We start from the raw sequence: 21,921 nt of genomic DNA, 5'->3' as shown, positions 1-21,921 counted from the left end.
TCTAAGACTGAAGAGAAGAAAATGACCTCTCATAGTCCTGTAAAAAGACTGCATTCAGATTGTGTCCCTATTGCTTGCATATTAAGCTGCAGGCATTAGCGTAGAGGTGCTAGCCAAAAATGGATAGGGAATGCTATGAGAATACATCTTTCATCTGGTCAAGAAATTTGCCACAGTGTGAGCTGTAAATCTTATTAGATAAGGAACTTCTATGCCTTGTAAGCCTTCTAAACATTTATTAGGCACATCTGATTATGGTGTTTTCTCTTTGAATCCTTGACTATACCATTTAGGGAAAATAAAAAAATGCGTTTCGTAAAAAAAAAACAAAAAAAAACCTGCAAGAAATATATTTTCACATTATTATGAAAAATTAAATACGGACACTTGCTGTTCCTTGGATTCCTAGTCAAGTAATGACCATTAGCCACTAGGCAAGGAAATCAAAACACAAAGCAGAAAAGTTTGAAGGTAGTTCATACAACCATGGCAGATCAGGCTCAGATGCAAGTAGGCAGTGGGGCTAATGGAAAAGCATAAAAATGTCATAGTCTTCAGGAAATGTCGATTCTTTTAAAATGGTGTGACTGGAGGATGTCTTTAAGACAATTAGAGGAAATGTGGTAAGATCCAATATGGTTCCTGAAGAAAACGTAGGATAGTTGGGACTTTGTCTCACCATGCTCAAGAAAACCCTTCATAAATACACTAAAATAAAAACAAAATCTTGAGTCTGTATAAAGTGGAAAAATCATGCAAAACTGAAAGTAAAACCAGTATGTGTCAGCAGTTATACAACATGTACAGAATAGTCCAGTGGAGATTGCTCCTTCCCTCAATAGTGTATCCTTAGGAGTTAGCCTAAGAGTGTGAAGTTAATTTTGAGCAATGGTAAAGACATTTTGGTGTAAACGATTGGCATGCCTTTGCATTAAACCAAACTTGCTTGAATTACAGTAGCAATAGGATTCTGCTGACAAGTGAGTTGAGTCAAAGGAAATGAGCATACAAAATAAAGGAAGGTTCCACTGAATAGCAACCATCATCAGCACTGTTAGGTATTTGTACATGGCACCAAAAGGGGTAAAGAGGAGCAAACACATCAGTTGAAGGGATTCTCAGATGCCTGTAGTAATGCTGGAAGACTGCTGCCATATATACTTTGATTCTGAGATAATCTTGTACACAGTGAATGCAACCAGTGATGCAGGCAGACAGACTAGCAATTTTTTCTGCAGACTTGGAAATTTTATACTATCCTCTTATTTGTATCATGCAGTGCCATATTTCACGCTTTTTAGAAATGAACAGGATATTATGAAGTCTAACCCAACCTGTTTGCAGTTGATATTTATGCATAACTGTCTTTGCTTCAGTCTTGCTCCCGATAAGCTTGCAGGAGCATATAGAGGACCTTGACAAAAGTCTGTAGACTACTATTAGAATTCTAGTGGTGCCTTAGGGAAATGGAATTTTTGTGAGTTTTAAATGCAATTTTAGCTCAACATGATAAGAAAACCAAACAGTTTGTGCTCTTTGACAGCCTGCTCCCAGGCCACCCAAATATGAATGAAACTGTAGTATAGTAACAACCAGAATATCAGAATATGACCAGCATGATGTTTACACACGACTGGGACTGGTATTAGGCAAAAATCAAAAAAGAGGTTGAAAATTTTAAGTGTTTCTGGCAAAGAGCAGAATGCTTTTGCTGGCAGAGGTCTTTAACCCAGCATTGAAAGGTTTATCTGTGGTTTTATCAACAGATATAGCAAATTAAATTAAAAGTACAATATCATGTCTTCTTACCGGACTCTCTTCTTCCACCTCCCAAACTAAGCAAATGATTTTTACCTGGATTCTTCAGACACTTGAGGGATTACATTGCAAAGAAACTTATAACCTGGAAAAACAGAAGTTCAATTCACTGTTTTGAAAAAGTTCCAAATGGTAGGTGCTACTCTGCCAGCATGAAGGAAGATCTCCCTTTCCTTATCAAGAATTTGTAATGAAATTTTTCTCTTTTATATTCTATTATGTTCCTATCTCAGAAGACAAGACCCTTATTTTATAATTGCATACCAAAGAAACATAAAACCCATTACAGAGGAAACTTCCACATTGTGAATCTCTCTCCATAAGAAAGGACTCATCACTTCTCTTTTCTGAAGAATTGGTAAAGGAGAGAAATCCTTCTGGTAATTGCAAGTTTCCTTAAAATTCAGTGGTAGAAGGGGTAGACAAAAAACTTCTCTGAAGGCAAATATTTAAAAATTTTGAAATAAAACATCACCCTTCATGAACAAATCCATAATACTCTTAAGTTCACAGGGACAGGATGTTGGAAGAGGAGGCTTGGGAATCCCATGCATCTGACTGTAGGCTGGACTGAAAATCAGAGACAGAACTCAGGCTGGTGTAATTGCGGTGGTAGCAGCAAACTGCTGATGATGACCCCAGTCTCCAGATGCACCAATGTCACAGAAGACTAGTTAACTGAACCACTCAGAATAAATTTCTTAGCCCAGCTGGTAAGAAGCAAGTAGAATATTCAGTTTCCAGAGACTACATTTACCTGGCAAATAAGTTATTACAGAGAACGTGACAATGACAATGTAAAACAGCATAGAAGGAAAGACTACTGTTCATATTATTTTTATGAACACAACATGCACGCACGCACACACACACAAATGCTTCTTAAAGAGGAAAAATTTAATTGAACATTAGCTTGTTTAAAAGAGTATGAGGGCTGTCTTTGTTTTACGGATGTCAGACATGGTGGTTTGGTATGAGGCAAAAATTACATGACTGGATTGTTGCAGAGCTACAAGGCGAACAGAAGAAACAAGATGTATACGTGCTTGCTTGCAAGCATTCTGGCTAGTATCTTAATGAGTTCACAGCTTCCAAGAGATTCGGCTTTCTTTCAGGTATTGAAGACAAAATTTTTTATTTCCTGTTATTTCACTTTTCTGTGAGCTACAATAAAAATCTGTGGGTCTCATTTTCTTTACCCATGGATCCTTCCATACTACCTGGAATCCACTGTAACTGAGAATAAAGTCTCTAATATTTATTTTGTTTAATATAAAACAAATTAAGTTTTAATGTCCCAAGGTCCCAGGATTCTAAGATGTAACTAACTGGTAGTCTTAAAGGAAACAAATCTCTAGACACAGATGCATCTAGTAAGCAGTCTATTGCTAGGTTTCTTCCTCTGAGATGTACTGCATTATAAGCACTAACGGATCATACGGACCAGGGGAATAAGGTCATAGCATCTACATTAGTATGTTTCTTAATTATTAACAATAATTTTATAATTTCATACCATTTTGTGATCATTCTGTCAAAGATGATGAGCTAATTATTCATTAGGTACTTAAAATATGTAAGGAGGCACATGTACCTTGCCATTATTTTGTCAGGTGTAGTCTGTTGAGGAACTGCCACATTATATAGGTATGTCTTCTATAACATCAGTGTTTTCAGTTCTCTCATTACTTCATCAGAAGATCTGCTCTTGCCTTTGGGCACATCCTAGATGTTCTGTTTTTTATCATCTTTAGTGATATTTTCAATTGAGTTACCTGACTATGAAGGAATTTTCACACGTTAATTCATTTACAAATACTATTTCTGCATCATACTGTAAGAAATGAGCTGGAAATGATGAGGTCTGAAGCTGTAAGTAAAGAGCTTCAAAAATAAAACATTTTCAAAAATCTATAAATATCAAAGAGATAATGTAGTATTTGTGGAGAAATAATTAAATTAGTTTTCCCAAAGATAAAATGCATTGATCTAATCATTAAGGAAGAAATGTTTGTGGGTTTGGATTTTTTTTCTCCCAAGTTGAAAAGGAAAGCAGCAATAGCTTTTTATGTACAATTCAAATTTAAGTAAGAAAAAGTTACAATTTAGCCTACATTTGTGCCTCTGAAATACCGCAAGTTTGGCTAAGTTAGTGAAAAATTTATCAGAATCACTTAATCAAACAGCTTCCTTAGTAGTTCCAAAACACAGAAACACCAGTTAATTCTAGCCATCCTTAGTCTTCAGCGTTTCTCGGCCACTCTTACTCATTTGCCTTTATCCTTCAATCCATCTTTAAAACCCATTTGGTATCTATGCTCATTTTTACTGATATGTCTATTTAATACAGCTAACAGGCAATTTATCTTTTTTTTTTTCCACAGCAGTTTTCAACTTTGATTTTGTTATTAGTTTTTCAGTTGAGGAACACATAACTGGAAGGTATCTATAGGACCAGTCCTGCAAGTAATGTCAGGGAGAACTACTTTGTTAATTCCTCTACATGCCAGTCAAGTTCCATCTTACTCACCTCTATTTCAATTGGAAGACTGTTGCTGAACTTCACACCACCAGAGATTTCGTTTTACCTTTCAGCCTAAAATTTATTTGTGGTCAAGTGCATCCATTTGTTACGTCAACACTGTCCTCGGTCTATTAATAAATATAATTAAACATCCTTTTAACTTTTGCTTTGGTAAGGTCAACCAGCCATGCTTTTTAATCTTTACTCATGTGGCATTTTCTCAGTGTCTGAATAGTAAACATTTTCTGCACTTCCAGTATTCCAGACTGGATTGCACTGGAACCTGTATAATGCTATTAATAGTCTTTCTATTTGGACATAACGTCTTGATATCTAGTACATTTTTTTTAATATATATATATATATACACACACAACCCCCCAATCTACAAATTTGTTTGTAAAATTATTTTGTAAATTATCTCTTCTCTTAATAGAGAACAGACTAGCAACAGATTTCAAAACACTAAGAATTACTAACAATTTTATGTCATGCATAAAAATTCATCCTTGTGTATATTTCCTTGGAACCTAATATTTTTAGGGTAAACTGTTAGATTTTTTTAGAGTATTCTAGATTGACAGGTTCTATAAAGGGGATAACCTGAAGTATTTTCCTTAAAAGTAACTACGTTCAATGCCAAAATGATAAATGGCCATCTATAATACCCTAAAAAAAAATATTTTCAAAAGAGAAACACAGAAGGTAAAAGAACAGTGCTAGAGAGTAAATGTAAGAAATTGAGCCACCGAAGTCATCCTGCTGAAACCCACTGTCCACAGAACTGAGCAACACTGTGCCACTAAGCAGCTGTACTACATAATGAGTGTTTAAAAATTCAATGAAACTCCAGCTACTTTTTCCTTTGTGGGTTTTGTGTTTTGTTTTTTTTCAATCAAAGGCAATGTCCAGAAACATTATCAATACTAAAGAATCTGTTCATGGTATTACAAAAATTCCTAACAGACAGTGACTATTTTATTGTTGGATGCATCCTTTATTTTATTAATGATGAGAAGTAATCAATGGAATGCTAAAAATAAACTTGTAAAGAAATCTAGTCTGAAATCTGAATCTGTTGTTTGAAGCAAGTTCAGTGGTCACGGTAACACCAGTTGAAGATTGACTCTTGCCCATTGTAATATAGGCATGGCTCTTCTAAAAAGGTCACAAATTTTTCAAATATAGGCACCATGTTTTAAATTTTGCACATACAAAATATGTTCATGTCACTCAAATTACACAATGTGGCAGTGTTATAAGTCTGAACATTATTGTCATTTAATGGCAGAGAAAAGAGCCCAAAGCTCACGTAAGACTAATGACTGGGACAAATCCTGAAAAGAGACAAAAAGTATAAAACAACAGTTTTCCTGTTGCATGTAGTTTTGTGTGTGAATGTGTGAGAGTGCATATAACAAAAAATTTTTAAGAGTAAGTTCAGATAATAGCCCATCCATTTGTTCTCAGCTTCTTATCCAGTTTCATTGCTAAAGGCTTTGATTTTAACTGCATGTTAAAATGCAAATTCAAATCCCATATAAACCATTAGTTAGTGCGCTGACTGGTTCGAACCAATCAAAATTGAGAATTACTGCCAAATGTCTTCCTTTTAATCTACTTGTCAGCCTCTGGGTATGTAGGATACTTGACTGTCTCAATTTTCTCCTTAACTTTATAGGATGGGTACAGGCCTGTTCTTCCTAATTTCCTATTGATGCCTTTTGAATAACCATCCCAGTGGTTTCCAGCTACTCCAATTATATCTCCAGGTTCCATAGGAATTTCATCAGCAGTTCGTGGATGATGAGCATAAATAGCAATCTGGTTGTGGGCATTCTGTCCCCCAAAGTAGTAGATATCATCCAAAGAATGGAAATACGCTGAAGCATCTGGATGCAATGTCTGCATAATTTCATAGGCAACTCGACAAACCTTAGAAATAAAAACAGAAGAGAGTCATAAATATTGTGCTTGCCTGCAATATACCACAGAGTCAGCAACCAATGTGTAACAATTAAATTTCACAGTAGATCAAGTTTTGGAATGTCCAGGTAAAAACCAACCAGCCAGCCAAACAAACAAAAAAAACCCCAAAACGACACCAAAAAAACCACCTGCATATTTACTAACAAGAAGCATACAATTCTGCAGCATTTTAATTAGTACTCTGGTGATCAGATGTGGTAAACAAATAAATAAATAATTAGAACAGTCTACTTTTCAGCAAAAATTGAAAACCTCTATATGAACACTAGCTATCCTGCTTTTTAAAATGAATGATATGTAGCCAACCAAATGTAAAAGCAAATTCATTTTCCTTTTCTACTACTAATAAAAACTGTGTTTTACTTCCATCTGAACCTTTAAAACTTACATTTTCAAAATTTATTCTGCAATAATGAAGCTTTACTTTTACTTTTCTAAAGGAAGCTCCAATTTTCACAATCAAGCAGTTCCAGAAGTTCAAGGCTTTAAAATACTGTTAATATTAGAACAGTGATAGAATTATGACTGTTGGCAACAGAAGACAACTACATGAAACTGAATTCCAGCAAGACAATAATGATGTTGGTGAGGAGAAAGATACATTTTAAAGTGGTATTGTATCACATTTTATGAAGGGAATTTTCTTCAGACTGAAACCAGGTCCCCACATCAGAATCGTGTCATGTATCTCAGAGCTGCCAGAAACACAAAAGGCTGCCACTATATTAAACAAAGCTCTTTTCAACAATTGGCTAGAAAGCTCTTCTCTGTCAGGTGTCTGATTTGGCCACTGTGACCTTTCTGACTTCTAATCTACATTACTGTATCTTTCTCTGATTTTGCGTAAGCTTGATAAAGCTTGAAAAACTAACAATACAGCAGACTTCTCCAATACAAAGAAGCATTTGAGCTTTTTCATAATTTTCAGTCTATGTAAATATAGTAAAGCTTGATTTTACTTTTTTCCCTCTGAAGATATGGTGAATAAAACTTTGATCAGTCAAACTAGACATATTTGTACTTTCCTAGCTTCTTTGAGAGAGGCATTTGCTTTAAAAATGTGATAGATTTCCTTTTATCCCTCTCCATCTGATCTTTGAAATAGTTTTTCAGAAGTAGCTTTCAGAAGATCAGGCTGAAGTTAATTATTTCAAAGTACTTGTTATAACCCATAATATAGAAACAAATTTGATTACCCACACATTGGTAAGAGGTTATTTATTTTATAGCTTCTGTGACTGTTTTTAATATTTTGTTCTCTGCATGTGTGCACACCCCAGAAGGAGGATACACACACACACTCTCTAAAAGACTTTAAATCTTTTCAGTAGAAATGCTTTTTAGTGAAAGTGTCCTGCATACCTGACATAAAAGTTACAACATCTCCTCTCAGCAATTGTTTCCTTTGTAGTGCCAAACCTGGGTAACTAAACCGTAAGCTGTTGAGGGCAGTAGGCAAAGAATCCACATGCAGGATTATAATTAAAGACAGCCTCACATTTTTTATTCATGAATTCACTTGTTTTCTAGCCTGTATACTTACTTAAATGTACAAGGCAAAATACAAAGACTAAAAAATCCTGGAAGGAAATGAGATTATGAAGAAAAATATGTCAGGCAGAGGGAGCTACGATTTCATCTAAATAAAGACTGAAGAGACAAAAAAGCTCTTTGTTTTAACATGCAATCTTAATTCTGCTACTGTGTTATGATTTGTGTAACTACCACGTGACTTTTCCATACATCTCAATTAATGTGATGTTGCTGAAACACAGTGCCAAGGTAGGTTGTTTCCCTTGACTCTACATCACTTGATGGGCATGATTTCTTTAACAACAGTATTTTAATGAACGTCTATTCTTCAGCTTGTTTCAGTATTCATTTAGTTTTAGTAGCATAAATCAGAATTAATATAGGGGACTTCCTAAAGCGCCCAATTCTATTCAAATATACTGTAATTTTCTCTTAATACCTCTGTAATGAAGTTTTGACACTTTTTGGCAGGGAAAAGAAAATGGAAAAGAGCCAGCATGCAATTGATTAATGTGAAAGTCCAAAATCACACTGGAAATAAATTAGACTACATTCTTATCCTTACTTTCTCTTCATAGAGATTGGACAAAAGATGGTTATTAACAGCCTGATTTTGCTTACATTCAATGCCAAAGTAACCACCAAACTGTTTATTTCATTGATGAAAGGGCAGGGATAGTAGTTCAAATGTTTATCAGAGGATCAAATTTTAAACCCGTAGAAGAGAAATCTTTCTGAACAGTGGGAAAACTTGCAACAGACCTTAGAAAAGCCCAATATATGAAAATGCTGTAGAGATCCACATTGTTGCATGACCAGCAAAACTGGTGCTAAATGATTTTTGAGGAGTTTGAATTATGAAAGCACAAGAAATTGTCCAGAATAAATTAAGCAGATGGTTGGACCAAATTCATAGTCCCGGCTATTGAGAGTAACAGTCTAATACAGGATTTCCTGGACTTTAGCAGAATTTTCTGCAACTCTGGAAAACCAAATATGTCATCCAGCAAACATGTCTATTGTAAAACTCAGGGAGATGCAAAATGAGACCAGAGCTCAAAGATACCACATACCTCAAAGGTACCCTCAAAAGCGGTTGTACTAGATGACCTCCAGAGGTCCCCATCAACTTGTATCACCATAACTATGTCAATGGATTTTAACATATATTCTTCTTTTGAAATGACTCCAACACTTACAATTCAATTACCATATATTCTGTCCAAGCCATTTGTATATTTAAATGTTTCTTCTATGTTTACACCCAGTATTTTATCAAAAGCAAAATTTACCACTTTTAACACAGTTACCTGAATATAATAATAGCAGAAAATGTTACAGATTTATTAAGTTTTTATCCAAGACCAGAGAGTTCTTCCTTCAGAATATGAACTGTCTGTACACCAATGCATGTGTGGCATTTAAGACATACAGCCCTAGGTCTTAGCTGATGATTACCTCTTTCACTGTGATATGTTTCAGTGGACATAATTTAGCTGAATCAAACATTATTATAAAAGTGGATGGCTCCTCAAGAGCTTTTCTTAATGAGGATTTTTACTTTGGAGTTTATTCATGTCTTGGTCTGTAGTAGCCTATATTAATAACCTTCTAAATATGCTATAAAATGCCATTTTCCTCACAGGGTTTGGGGAACAGTGAAAAAAATGTATCCACAAGCATGATTGAAGGATAAGAGGCTTTTCTATACTTTTTTCTGGTTTTGCTGTCTTCTTGCCATGGTAATGTTATTAAGAATTCTGGATGTCAAGGTCAATATATCACTGTATTGATCACATATTAATATTATGCTTGTTACCTATCTAATTGTCATTACAGTACAGAAGACAATTTACATTTGAGGCTGTGGAAAACGTTTCATTTTGAAGTTAATTTTAACTTTCAGGTTTCTGTCCACTTCCATGTAACAGTACAATCATGCATGATCATAATCTATCGCCATCTATAGTTGAATGCTTTTGTAACCAGAGTGTCACCTAAGAGCATATATGACAACAGTAGGTAAAAAACATTCACTCTGTTTGGTTTCAATCATATTTTGCCATACTTGAATCAGCATATCAGTCATAAAATACTGTTTTTTCATCATTTTTAATCTTAAAAGTTTTTCGTGATATATGAAATTAATATACAATATGACATAATAAAGAAGAAAATGCCAACGATGACAAGTATATGATTCAGTTTTCTAATGGACTCCAACTTGCTTCATCAGACCACTCAAGAAAGGAAGCTTGTAGCATATAATTATCTGCAACAAGAAGTCTCTACAGATTGCAGTGGTCAGAATTCACATTTATTGTGCTGCTGCTGGATTGCTAGAAATGTAATCAACTGTAGAGAAATTAAATGTCTGCTTTCCTCATTCTTTTCCATTCGCACAATCAACTAAGGCAACAGCAGGCATGTCTGAACTGTAGCAGAGTGCACTGATGTGTAGAAGTGGATGGACACAAGTTACATATTAACTTAATGCGAAATTAAGAAGTGTTAAAGACGTTTAAAATTTTTTTTACTTATTTCAAATGCCTTAACTAAGCTGCATAGAAATGGATGAATACAAGTTATACATTAACTTTATGCAAAACAAGGAACTCTTAAACATGTTTAGTATTCTGTCTTGCTTATTTCAAATGTCTTAATTAAGCCAGTAACTTCCACTGAAGTAATCAACTAGTGCTTACAGTCCTCTAAATGTTCACATAGCATACCCAGCCTTTACTTCTTCCCTGAAGTTTTCATGAAAGAACACTGAAAATAAGATAACAGGAGCATGAAGAAAACTAAGATTTAGAACTGGTACATATACTCTACATTGTATTTGTATTGCTGTTTACCTGGGATGAAAATGTACAGACCAGGAAGTCTGCCTGAGACAAAAAGTGAATATCCAGAATAACACCTCTTAGGGAGTTTTCAGTGTATCGGTTATGAAGTCCTGCTGACCAGGATATGGAGTTATCACTGATAAATTCATAATTTGGATACCTGTGAAAATACAATAGACTGTTAATAGCAAAGGTTTTTGGGTTTTGGTTTGTTTGTTTTTTTTTTTAAAGAAGCATCATCTTTGCTGCAAAATAAGGTTGTTAATTTGTTTTAAGCAAGTCTCTGCTTTACAGGGAATGAATTGTAATTTTGCTGAACAGTCTAGAATGTTACTGCTGCCTCCAAGCATGCCCTCTCTTCTCCAGAAAAAAAGAAAATTAAATAAAAAGACACTGTAAGTCTGTCGGGGATTTAACACTGTAAAAGAAGTGAAAAAATATCAGGAAGTATATCCCACATTCTGCTAATGCTACTTATTTTAGATGAAATATAAGATCACTTTGCTTGCTCTACTGCTAAATAGAATATAGGATTGTGTCTTTACTAGACCACATTTTGTTTATTACCATACTCTCTATTAGATACTAATTATGACACTGTGCAAGAAAATCAGTCTCCTGTAAAAAGGACATATTAAATAAACTAACAAAACAAACAAAAAAAGTCTTTCACAGTTATTAAGGCTGCATGGAGAACAAATTTTGCAATTTACTGGTCGAAAAGAAATAAATGTAAAATTTCATGTCAATACATCATTCTTGACATATCATAAACAAAATATTAATACTTTAAGTTAAAGTATTTTTATTTGAAATACAAAACCAAACCTTGGTTTATATTATTTTAAAAATAAAACTAAAAGTTTTTAACATATAACAATGACTTTGAAAGAAAAAAAATCCTTTTAAAAAATGTTGAAAAAGAATGGTCTTTCTCAAAACATTTGTACCCCTCTACTGGGGAACTGAAATCTGAAATAAACTGCAAAAAGCAGCATGAATTAATTAAATTTTCAGTCACCCTCCTACCAAAATTAAGTTTTATATGAAAAATTCAAGGTAGATGTAACAAAGATGATAATTAGATTGCTGTTACACAATAATTATATTTCAATCATGAAGTGCAACTCATGTGACTAACCTGCCAAGTACAAAATTTCAACTACAGGGCTAATTATGAAACAATTTAAATAAAATCTATTTCTCAAATTTACAACTTCATAGCAATTATAAAGCAATATATTACATAAGATAGTAAGGCAGCTAATATTACATTTGTAAGAACTAATCATTCTTATACTGTTTAATAAAGAAAATCAGAATACAGAGCTGGCCATAATGCTGGAGCAATAAGAACGTAGACCTGTAACTAAATGCTTCAAAGTCTGACTGTCCTGTGCTGAACATTGCTCAAAATATGGTTTACACTCACTAGTTCTTCGAAAGTTACTGAAGTTAGCATGCACTTGTATACAACAACACAGCATGTGCATACACTCTGGACGCACAGTAGACATGATTATGACAGTCTCTTATAAGAATATGCCTAACTGATTCCATTTTAATGTTAAAACTACGGGAAAACTGTTTTCAAAAGTGAAGCGGGCAAATATAGCAGGCTTTTCCATCTAACATTCACTAGCTGTGGCTACCAAATCAGGAAATCTCTCTCAAGAGCAAATCAAAAAGCCATATGCAAAACTTCCACATTTGAGGAAGAATTGTAATTTATCTTCATAATTATTTTAATAGCATTTTATGTTCCCAAGAGAAACACCTGCTCTAACAAAAAATAATATATGTATGGTAAATTTCCCAGAGATAGCATGACAACTTTAAAGGGTGCATCTGATCATGAATGTCAGGGGAAGTTCATGTTACATTAAAACAAAGACAAAACAAAACAGACAAAACAAAAAAAGGAAGAGAAGGTGGAAATATTATTAATTTTGAATAACTGATAAGACCTCTTCTGAGAAATTATAGAAGCATATGGATCAAGAAATAGTTTTTTCAAGATGAACTCTATCACAGTCATCATTTTCTTTCTTAGCTTCTCACATCTTAACATTTTTCGTCAATATTTAACCACCTCTCAAAATACAACAGATGACAACACAATATTTGTGATATATTCTATTTCTGTTTCCATTGTGTGAATCATATTAGTATTTTTTTAAAAGAAAAAAAGTACAGACCAAACAGAAATATGTCATACTCTACTGTGAAAACTAGCTGAGGAACAGAGATAGGCATCAGTCTTATTTCAGTGACACAACTCTGAGGGGAGCAACATGAAGAACATTTAACAGAAGATGTCATTTCTAGGAACAGTGAATATAGTAAAGATATTTGCACACCCTTTTGCAAGTTCTTGGCATCAGGAATACTGCTAAAATTAATCACTTCCTTCAGAGTTCAAAAATCAGAATCCATGTGCTGAGTACAGACAACAGAACCTTTCTTGAAGAATCTGATTTCTTACTAGCAAAAGATCAGTCAAATAACTTAACAAATTAAGCACACCAAAAAAAGTGTCATATTGGATCTGGTTAAAAACAAATATCAGATTTATTTACACATCTTCTTATGCATACATTTAAAATTTTCTCCTTCTTCCCTTTATTCTGGAAACAGCCTTTTAGATACTTTTAAATTTGGTCTTCAATACTATTTTGTAAAGTTGATCCAAATTCACCTAACCAACAGTTTCAGAAACCATTTCTTCAAACCAGTGATCCAAGCTTGGCATTTATCTATTCACATGTTTAAGTTTTCAAACAAGCACTTTTATGTTGTCCCCCACACACAATGCTACATTAGTGCTTGGGAAAAGAGGTATCTTTTAAACAGCCTAAAATGTGAGTATAATAGCAGCCATACTCAGTGTGACCAAAGAATCTCCTAGTCCACCATCCTGTCTCCAACACAGGCTGAAAGCAGAGCATAAAGAAAAATACAGTAAAAGGCCAAGCCTATACTCCTCTCAAGCTTAGCCATATGTAGCCCACTGACTTCCTGCATTAGGTGAGGTTTCATTCTCCTTCCTACTCACTATAATGCTTTAGATTCTATTTAAAGCTATTCTTACCACAATGACTACAAAGAATAAAGGAAATGAAACTTCTAAAGCTCTATAGTTAGCTCTTGCTTCCTTCTATTCCCTTTTCCATCTGTATTTATATTATGATTAATGTAATACTTACATTTTAAGCTTTTGGGGAATTTTTTTTCTTTTAAGCAGAACTCAGGCACGATCCTATTACTAGGATTCCTGAATGCCTGGTAAATGAATAATAAATAATAAGATGTCGTATTCTTACTGAAAGAATCACCTAAATACAGTATTTTGTAGGATCCCTCCTAGCTTTCCAAAGAAATTACCCACACATTCTCTCCTCTATAACAGGAAAGAAGCAGACTGTGAAGATAAAACCAAAGAATAGAAACTAGCATAATACTGTTCTCTTTGTATCGGACTACATATATGTAGTAAATCTCCTCCACATATCTAGAACTAATATCTAATTCTTTTAAAACTACCTAATAGATTCTTGAAACCTATATACAGGGCAGAATGGATTTTTTTTTTCCCCCTTTAGGAAAAAGGGAAAAGAAGAAATCAGAAGGTAGGGAAGAGATAGTTTAAAATCTTTCCTTCTTGCACCTACCAGCCTCAGATAAGGATACAAACCAAACACAGTTATGAGGCTATTTCAAGTCCCAGTTGGTTTCAGAAGCTGATCAAGTTGTGTAACTATAGCTACCCTGTGCGGCACGTGCAAACCAAGGCAAGTCCCAGGCTCCTGTTCTCAATTTGCTAGGACCGGGGAAGTGTCCAGAACAGGCAATACAAGTTTTCTTCCCTGCTGAAAGAAGAGCGTGAGCATTTGTGTCAACAGATGGAGTAAGAAATAATGTGTTTATTCAGGTCTTGCTCTAAAAAGAATTGGAAAATGTATGAGCTGTTCATCAGACTCAAGAACTTTGAAACACTACTGAATTCTATGTATCACGCATGCTATGACTCGGGGGTGAGGAGGGATTCAACAGCTACTACGGATAGTACAATAGGGAGAAAAGAGATTAACTTGCTACTGTGGACGTAAATAAACAGTGAAATAGGGTGGAAAAAAAGCTTTCATAAGTGTTGAAAAAAACCCTCATGAGGGAGGCAAATTACTGCCAAAAAAATGAAAAAGCAAAATACAGATGACTTTACAGGTAAACATTCTGAAAGGAACAATGTAATTTGTTGAACTTTAGTGCTTATATACATGAGAAAGAGACCTAAATAGATTTATATATAAACCAGAAAGGTATTAAATATGGTTTCTTAAGAATTTATGTGCATGTTCAGCTGCATTATTTTGACTACTCTACCTTAAAGAGAGACAATGCTGTAAATAATATTATAGATGAGAAATACATATATTTGAAATTCATAAATTCATATTTGAAAACTATTAAATCAGCCAAAGAACAAGCAATTTACACCATCCCTAATATATCACTTATCTAACACAAATACCATGACCTCTGCTTACCAGCAGTTGTCAAGCGCTTTAACCCCATAATCATCACAGCTGTTGAACTCTCAACCATGCTCCTCTCCAATCACGTTGTTCTATGTCATCCTAATTCTGAAAATATATCACTCACTACTTTCTTTCAGGAAACAAAACAAACAAAACCACTATACAGATTGATAGTACTGACTCCACTATCTTTCCTACTGTACTTGCAGGTAGACCTCTGACTGCAAGGGAAGTTTCTGAAACTTCAGTCAAAACATTTGTTTTCATGACTGAATAGTTCAAAATACCTCTCAATAGAAAGAACATGCCTATTCATGGGAATGTTGGCTAAATTTTCATTATTTAAATGCCAACGTTGTTTGACAGCCAATCACTCTCATGTAAAGAGAGATATAATATCTAGTACTTACTAATATTACTGTACCCAATAATGAATGAAAGATAAGTTAGTGCAATACAATGTGACACAGCTGTTTCTATCAAAGTTTGGTAGTTCAATGTGACTAGAACTTTTTTTATCAGAAGTGTAAACTGATTTGTAGTTTTCTTCACAAGAAGAGGAAGAAAAGGTTCTTTATTCCAAAACCTGACCTTAACCTGCCTTCAGATGCCCTTAAATGCTCAAACATCAAATTGCATCCTGCCTTCTATGAAATCACAGGAAGTTTCAAATGCCTTCTACTCAATTGCAAGCAACAGTAGGCTGCAAGCAACTTAGGAAATTATGCTTCAGTATAAACTATGACCTGAAAAGTCAGCAGCAACACATAAAAAATTATTCACTACTTACAGATTCTATGGCTTTTACTAAGAAAATGTACAAAATGAATGCTGTACTAATGAGATATATCTTATCCTATTACAGTAAAAATGTGATTTTGAATGGACCTTGAACCGCCACAGAAACTGCAACGCTTAATAAAATTCAGTACTGTTTTACTGAGCAAGTCACAATGCTACTATTAGTTTTTGTTGCTGTTGAAAACTTGGGACAATGTGTTCACATAGGTAGTGCATCTCATTATTATTCACAAAGCTAAAGTACACAGTGCTAAGCATTGAAAGTTGAATGCAAATATAGAAAAAAATTAATAACTAAGATTGTTAAAGCAATACTGAATTCTGTTCTGTTACAAACAGTAAGTAAAGTTATTTAGGACAATGTAATGAATTAAATATTATAACCTCAATTTTGTATTACCTGTCTTTTCATTGTTCAGATTTGCACTTTAAATGTTATGTTATCATAATTGTTTCTGCTACTGTTCTTGTCTCTACATATACAAAAAAGGAAGGATTAGATTGCCATCATCTGGCATTGTGTATGTTCATTTAGTTTTTTCAAAACTCCATAATTTTAAACAGCAGCCCTTTATAGATATGAAAGAAAAATAGAAATAGCACAATTGAAATACACAGGTTTGAAATGCTGTAGAAAATTCCTCTACTACAAAATAACATTCTCTGCTTACTTTGTAATCCAGTACGTTATCTTATATATTTTTCCAAGCATGTCTACCAAGAATAAAACAGTTCAAAAATTTGCCACGTTTGGGTTACCTTGATTTTAAAAAGTATTAATTCCCTTGCTTAAATGAAAAATATGTATTCTTCTGCTCAAGGGAGATAAAATTTTGGAAACAGAAATAGGTGCTATTCAGTAAACAGATAAATAGTACTCAAAAGGAAAACATGCTAACTTGTACTCGATAATGAATACGCTTAAATTCAATGCATCTGAAATACTTAACCAAGTTTCCATAGTCATGGCAATAAGCATTTTTGAAATTGTTTATACACGATGAACACCATAACCCAAGAAAGATACAGTTAAATATAGAACATTACTCTTCCATACGCATCTGCCACCTTTTACTAAACAGAAGGTTTTGCCATCTCAGTGACACCTTGCAAAACATGCAACTTAACAATGAGTTTTTATAGCAAAGTACAGGCCATGTTAGGAGTAAATGAATGCATACTCTCCATTTCTGGGTTTGAACACAGTTATATTTTCTATGACAGGCTGGGATATCCTATAGCTAGGGTAGGTTGTTACACCTGTGTTCTGGAAAGCTAGAAGAGGACAAAGAGCAAAAAAGGGACAGAGACAATGCTACAGATCAAGAATCCCACATATATTTAAGGACAAACTTTAAAATTATTCAACATGTAAGGTGAAAGTCATCTAAGTTGTCAATACAGAAATCTTTCTGAAAGAGCCATTAGAAGCTTTTCAACCAACTTAGAAAAATTGCTGTGGCAGCTATTCACAGAAAGGTATTGTTTGGACAGGTGAAACTTCTTAATACATTAACTAGTTTTTACAATATTGCTGAATAGTTTCTTTTTAATGTGTATGTTCTACAAGAAGTTTGGTGTATTTATTATTTATGTATTTACTTCCTTGTTACAGCATTGGTTTGTTTTTAAATAGACACAGGTATCTTGCTCAACTCTTCTAAATTTTTAACATGAAGCTTTGAAAAGCATACTTGGGAGAAAAATCATCCAAAAAAGAGAATGTCTGGGAGAAAAAACAAAATCATTGGAAGCTGAAATGCAATCTTAACTGTAAAAATGATAATGAAAAAAACCAATACTAAGATTTGTGTGCACAATAGTCAGAAATTGTAAAGCTAACCAGAAGGAACAAACTATAATGCAAACATAATTCATCTTACTTGGATTTTGCCTCTTGCAACAATGAAGGGTCATCTGTAGCCAAATACACTCTTTTTTTATCAACATGCATTCTGCGAGCAAGAAGTTCAAAGCGCTCTTCAACATGTACCATGTATTCTTCAATGGGATGAAATGCTGCCTCTGTTCCTACTTTGTCTGTCCTTCGGACGTGAACACTGGAAAAAGGCAGAAACAAGGAATTCAATTTATAAATACAATACATATGTTAGCAACTGAAATTTTAACTTCAAATTTCATGCCTGTGCTTTTAGAATGCATATGAAATTGAATCCCTACATAAAACAAGGAAGGATTAAAACTCATTGATGTCCCTCAAGACACACTGACAACATGAAGTTAGCTGTCAATCTGTTCTTGAAAGTAATATAATAATCTTGCAAGGAAGGCAAAGGGTAACTGAAATAAAAGAATGAAGGAGATTTAATTATAGCATACAAGGTATTCCTTTTGTGCAGAAGGTTATGTTACCCGGTGTAGTTAGGTATTGCTTGATCAATACAGTTCAAAAGCAAAATAGGAATATTTGCATCATGGATATATTGGGACAGCAACTACAATGCAGGGTTTGAATGAAGGTAGTTAAAAATGCATCTTCCCCATCTGCTTGAGACCTAACAAGTCTTCAGATCCGCCAGTGGTGAAGCGGCCTATCGACTCAATGGTCAAAAGCCAACTAACATTTGGACAGACCTATTGTGTACTCCTACAAAAAGAAAGATTAAGGATTGAAGGAAAATTCTGGCAAAGAAAGCAGTATTTGCAGACTCTAGTACAGCAGAAGCATTTTTCACTTTATGTGACAGTAAAACCTTCCTTCCACAAGCTGCTCTTTATTGCCCATAGGTGCTCTCCGTCCTTCTCCCCATATCTCCCCATACAGACCTTTCCAACTCATAGTTACTGCTAAGAAACAACAATAGTGAAAACATCAGCAGGAAAGGGAAAGGCACATACCATGTTCAGGTGCAGCCAACAACAAAATTAGTTGTGGATTGTGGCATGCGAAATGTAGGCTTAGCCTTTTTTCCTCAAATGCAAAGGCTATAGGCACTTGAAAAGAAGACCCAGACAGAAAAGTGTCTGGAATACAAGCTGTAAGGCAATTACATGTATTCTGTATTACATTACTAGATATGGAAGGACATATAAAAACCCCTTCTATTTAGCCGCCTGTTATATATCTGTCCAACTATAGGTAGGCAAGTATGCTGAAGAAGTACTTGTAACCAACTTGTACTACGCGCAGTTAAAAACTATAGCTTCATCTAGAAAGCACCCTCTCTCCCCACAAAATGTTTGAGTCTCTTGGATAACCATCATAAAACAATTTGCCCTGAACAGGAATCACTATATACACATATTAAAGCACAAACTGTTAAAAAGAAAACTAAATACCCACCCGATCACTGGATGTTTGAAACCAAGTTTCCTCGTCGCTTCTTCTATTTCTTTTTCTAACCAAGGCTGTGGACGAATCAAGTATTTCACAAACTGCGACACCCACCACACTGCAGGATCCCCATGTACACGAATTAGCCTATCTGCCAGGTCTTCGGGGATAGCCAAAGGTAAATAAGGTGGCCGTGGATGTAAGCTGTCCACAATGGGAAGTTCCACCACCTGAACATCCTTATCATTAGCCTCACCTGTTTTAAAATACACAGTAGGATGAGTCATTTACTTTATTAATAAGCTTTACCACTGGCAAGTAACATCCCAAACATATCAGCTAAACTGTATCTTCAACTTCAAAAAGACTACCCAACCCTTGCTCTACTTTTTCAAAACAGCATTAAAAAAATTAATAAAAGTCATAGTTTTAGACTAGATTTATGTACAAACTGTACCTAACAATCCACTCCAGTAGAACAAAGTTGAAGGTCTTTGAATTCTTAGCAGCTGGTATTTAATAAAACATAAAAAGTGTTCCTGTTTATATATTCATACCTTTTTATATACAACTACACCATTACTGTATGCTAAGGCTTACTGGGACAGGCTTGTTATCTAAAATGCTTAAAGTTCAGTTACTTGTTTAAAAAAATAAACAAAGAAATATTTTAAGGCATAAGAAACTGTTAAAAGAGTAATTATACAGCCCTGCTGCTCTTTTGAATACATTCTATTGCAGTAAATCTCAGCATTTCAGACATCATTAGAACCTTTGAATTAGCCTCTCTACTGACAGAAGGGGAGAAAGGACAGAAAGCGAGACAATTCCTGTCTTGAAGAACTTAAACTATGAAGTAGCAAATTAAATAGATCAAGGAAAACAGCCAAGCACTATACAAGCATGTGATTTACAGACAGATAAGAATTTGTTAGCTTTTAAATACTAACTGAAGTGGAATATACAGATGCTTTAGATGGGACTTTCATTCAAGGCTCAATAGCCATTAAACATTTTTTAAGATTTTTTACAAATTACATGAATATAAGTGTCTGCATAATTGATAATTCAAAGCTATTTTCATATTGTGAAATAAATTATAATACCTGACAACATAATACAAAGCATTACATTTTTGAAATATGGAACATTTCAGGTAAGATTTCTAGTGTGCTTATTTCCTCCAAAAGAATTTTTTCATTGTCCACAGTGTTTACTGGCAAAGATGGCCAGTTCTCTGTTTAGTGCTTACCAGCCAGGAAAGAAAACTCTTTTAAATATAAGCAAATCAAACTTACATAACTGTTGATGACCAAGTAAACCTAACAGCTGAAAAAAATCAATTCAGTGCAAGGATAACGAGCCTTATTTTAAGAACAGTTTAAAAATCCCTAAGGTTAGAACACTTTTGGATGCACTAAAAATCATTTCAGAATATTTGTGACAAAGTCCTAGAAATATGACAATTGCATGATTAAGTCATACATTGCCAGAATGCTACATTAACACCAGTAATCCTACCAAAGCCACTCAAAATTGAGCAGTAACTCTCTGAGATATGGTTATTTAAATAAGGAATGTTTGTTATGATCAGGTATATTTTCAATTAATTTTTAATAGATTTGGAAAATCTGTCTTCACAGATGTAGCTATATGTTAATATTTTATCGCTGCACTGTATAACACCACTGTAAAGGGATCTTTTAGAATAATTTCACGTAGAACACGTACTGCAGGTATGGATGATATTTTTTAATTCAAGAAGCCAATTCATATTTTTACCATCTATTATATAACACTTACAGGAAAAGATTTAGTAAAAGTTCATAATTTTAGCAAAAATACTGAGCATTTAAGTTTTCTTATCATAAGATGGATAATATTTTATCAGTATGTCTTCGGAAAGCTGCAATAATGAAAAGCAGCCTGAAGCCAGGGTAGTGCTAAATCTGGTGCAGACATGAAGTATTAGTCAGAAGTCTAGACAAGAAATGTTTAGCTTGGTAAGAACGCTTGAGGTTCCATCCTTTTTACCCTTTCCCCCTCAACTGACAGGGGGGGAAGGAACAGGGTGGCAAAAAATGCAATAGCAATCTTAGCTAAGAGAAGAAAGAAAATAGTCTGATCCTAAGTTGGAGAAGGAAATTCGTTGCAATTCTTTTGAGGAGAAAAACTAGAGATGCTAAGATGCATATAAAAAGGTGAATTTTTATTAAGTATGGTATCACTGACAAGCTTTTAAACTTCATTCTATCACTGAAAAAATGTGTTGAGTAAAGACAGCCATTTGGAAATCTTACTATTGATAAAGCTGACCGAGTGACCTGACCCACTATTTGGCATTCTGACCCTGAAAAGCACCCAATACATTATTCCATACTATTCAAAAGATAAGAGGGTGCTTCTAAAAATTTCCACAGGCTGTCTTAACGCTTTGAAGAAAACAAGATTGGCCAGCAATAACTAGAAAAGCTCTCAGCATATAGCAAAATAGATTAAAATATACCAGAATCACATGAATAACAAAGAAGATTGGGGGGGGGGGTCGTGGTCAAAAAAAAAAAAAAAAAAATT

The 21,921-nt window shown here is 34.3% G+C and overlaps 1 protein-coding gene across 2 annotated transcripts in view; it reads right to left on the bottom strand.

Annotated features, from left to right (window-relative positions):
• Window positions 1-5,323: 5,323 nt before the first annotated feature.
• FUT8 (fucosyltransferase 8 (alpha (1,6) fucosyltransferase)) overlaps window positions 5,324-21,921 on the bottom strand; it is a 64,523-nt gene continuing 47,925 nt past the window's right edge. For both annotated transcript variants that reach the window (XM_010580162.1, XM_010580163.1), the window contains exons 6-9: window positions 19,357-19,603; window positions 17,936-18,112; window positions 10,723-10,873; window positions 5,324-6,277 (exon numbers count right to left, since the gene is read on the bottom strand). In XM_010580162.1, the coding sequence (XP_010578464.1) occupies window positions 5,960-6,277; window positions 10,723-10,873; window positions 17,936-18,112; window positions 19,357-19,603 (893 nt within the window). In that variant the 3' untranslated portion in view covers window positions 5,324-5,959. The remainder of the gene's footprint in view (window positions 6,278-10,722; window positions 10,874-17,935; window positions 18,113-19,356; window positions 19,604-21,921) is intronic.

Source organism: Haliaeetus leucocephalus, unplaced genomic scaffold (assembly GCF_000737465.1).
Source record: "Haliaeetus leucocephalus isolate CR32 unplaced genomic scaffold, Haliaeetus_leucocephalus-4.0 Scaffold696, whole genome shotgun sequence".
Lineage (NCBI taxonomy): Eukaryota > Metazoa > Chordata > Aves > Accipitriformes > Accipitridae > Haliaeetus > Haliaeetus leucocephalus.
This window is presented reverse-complemented; position numbering and strand designations above follow the sequence as displayed.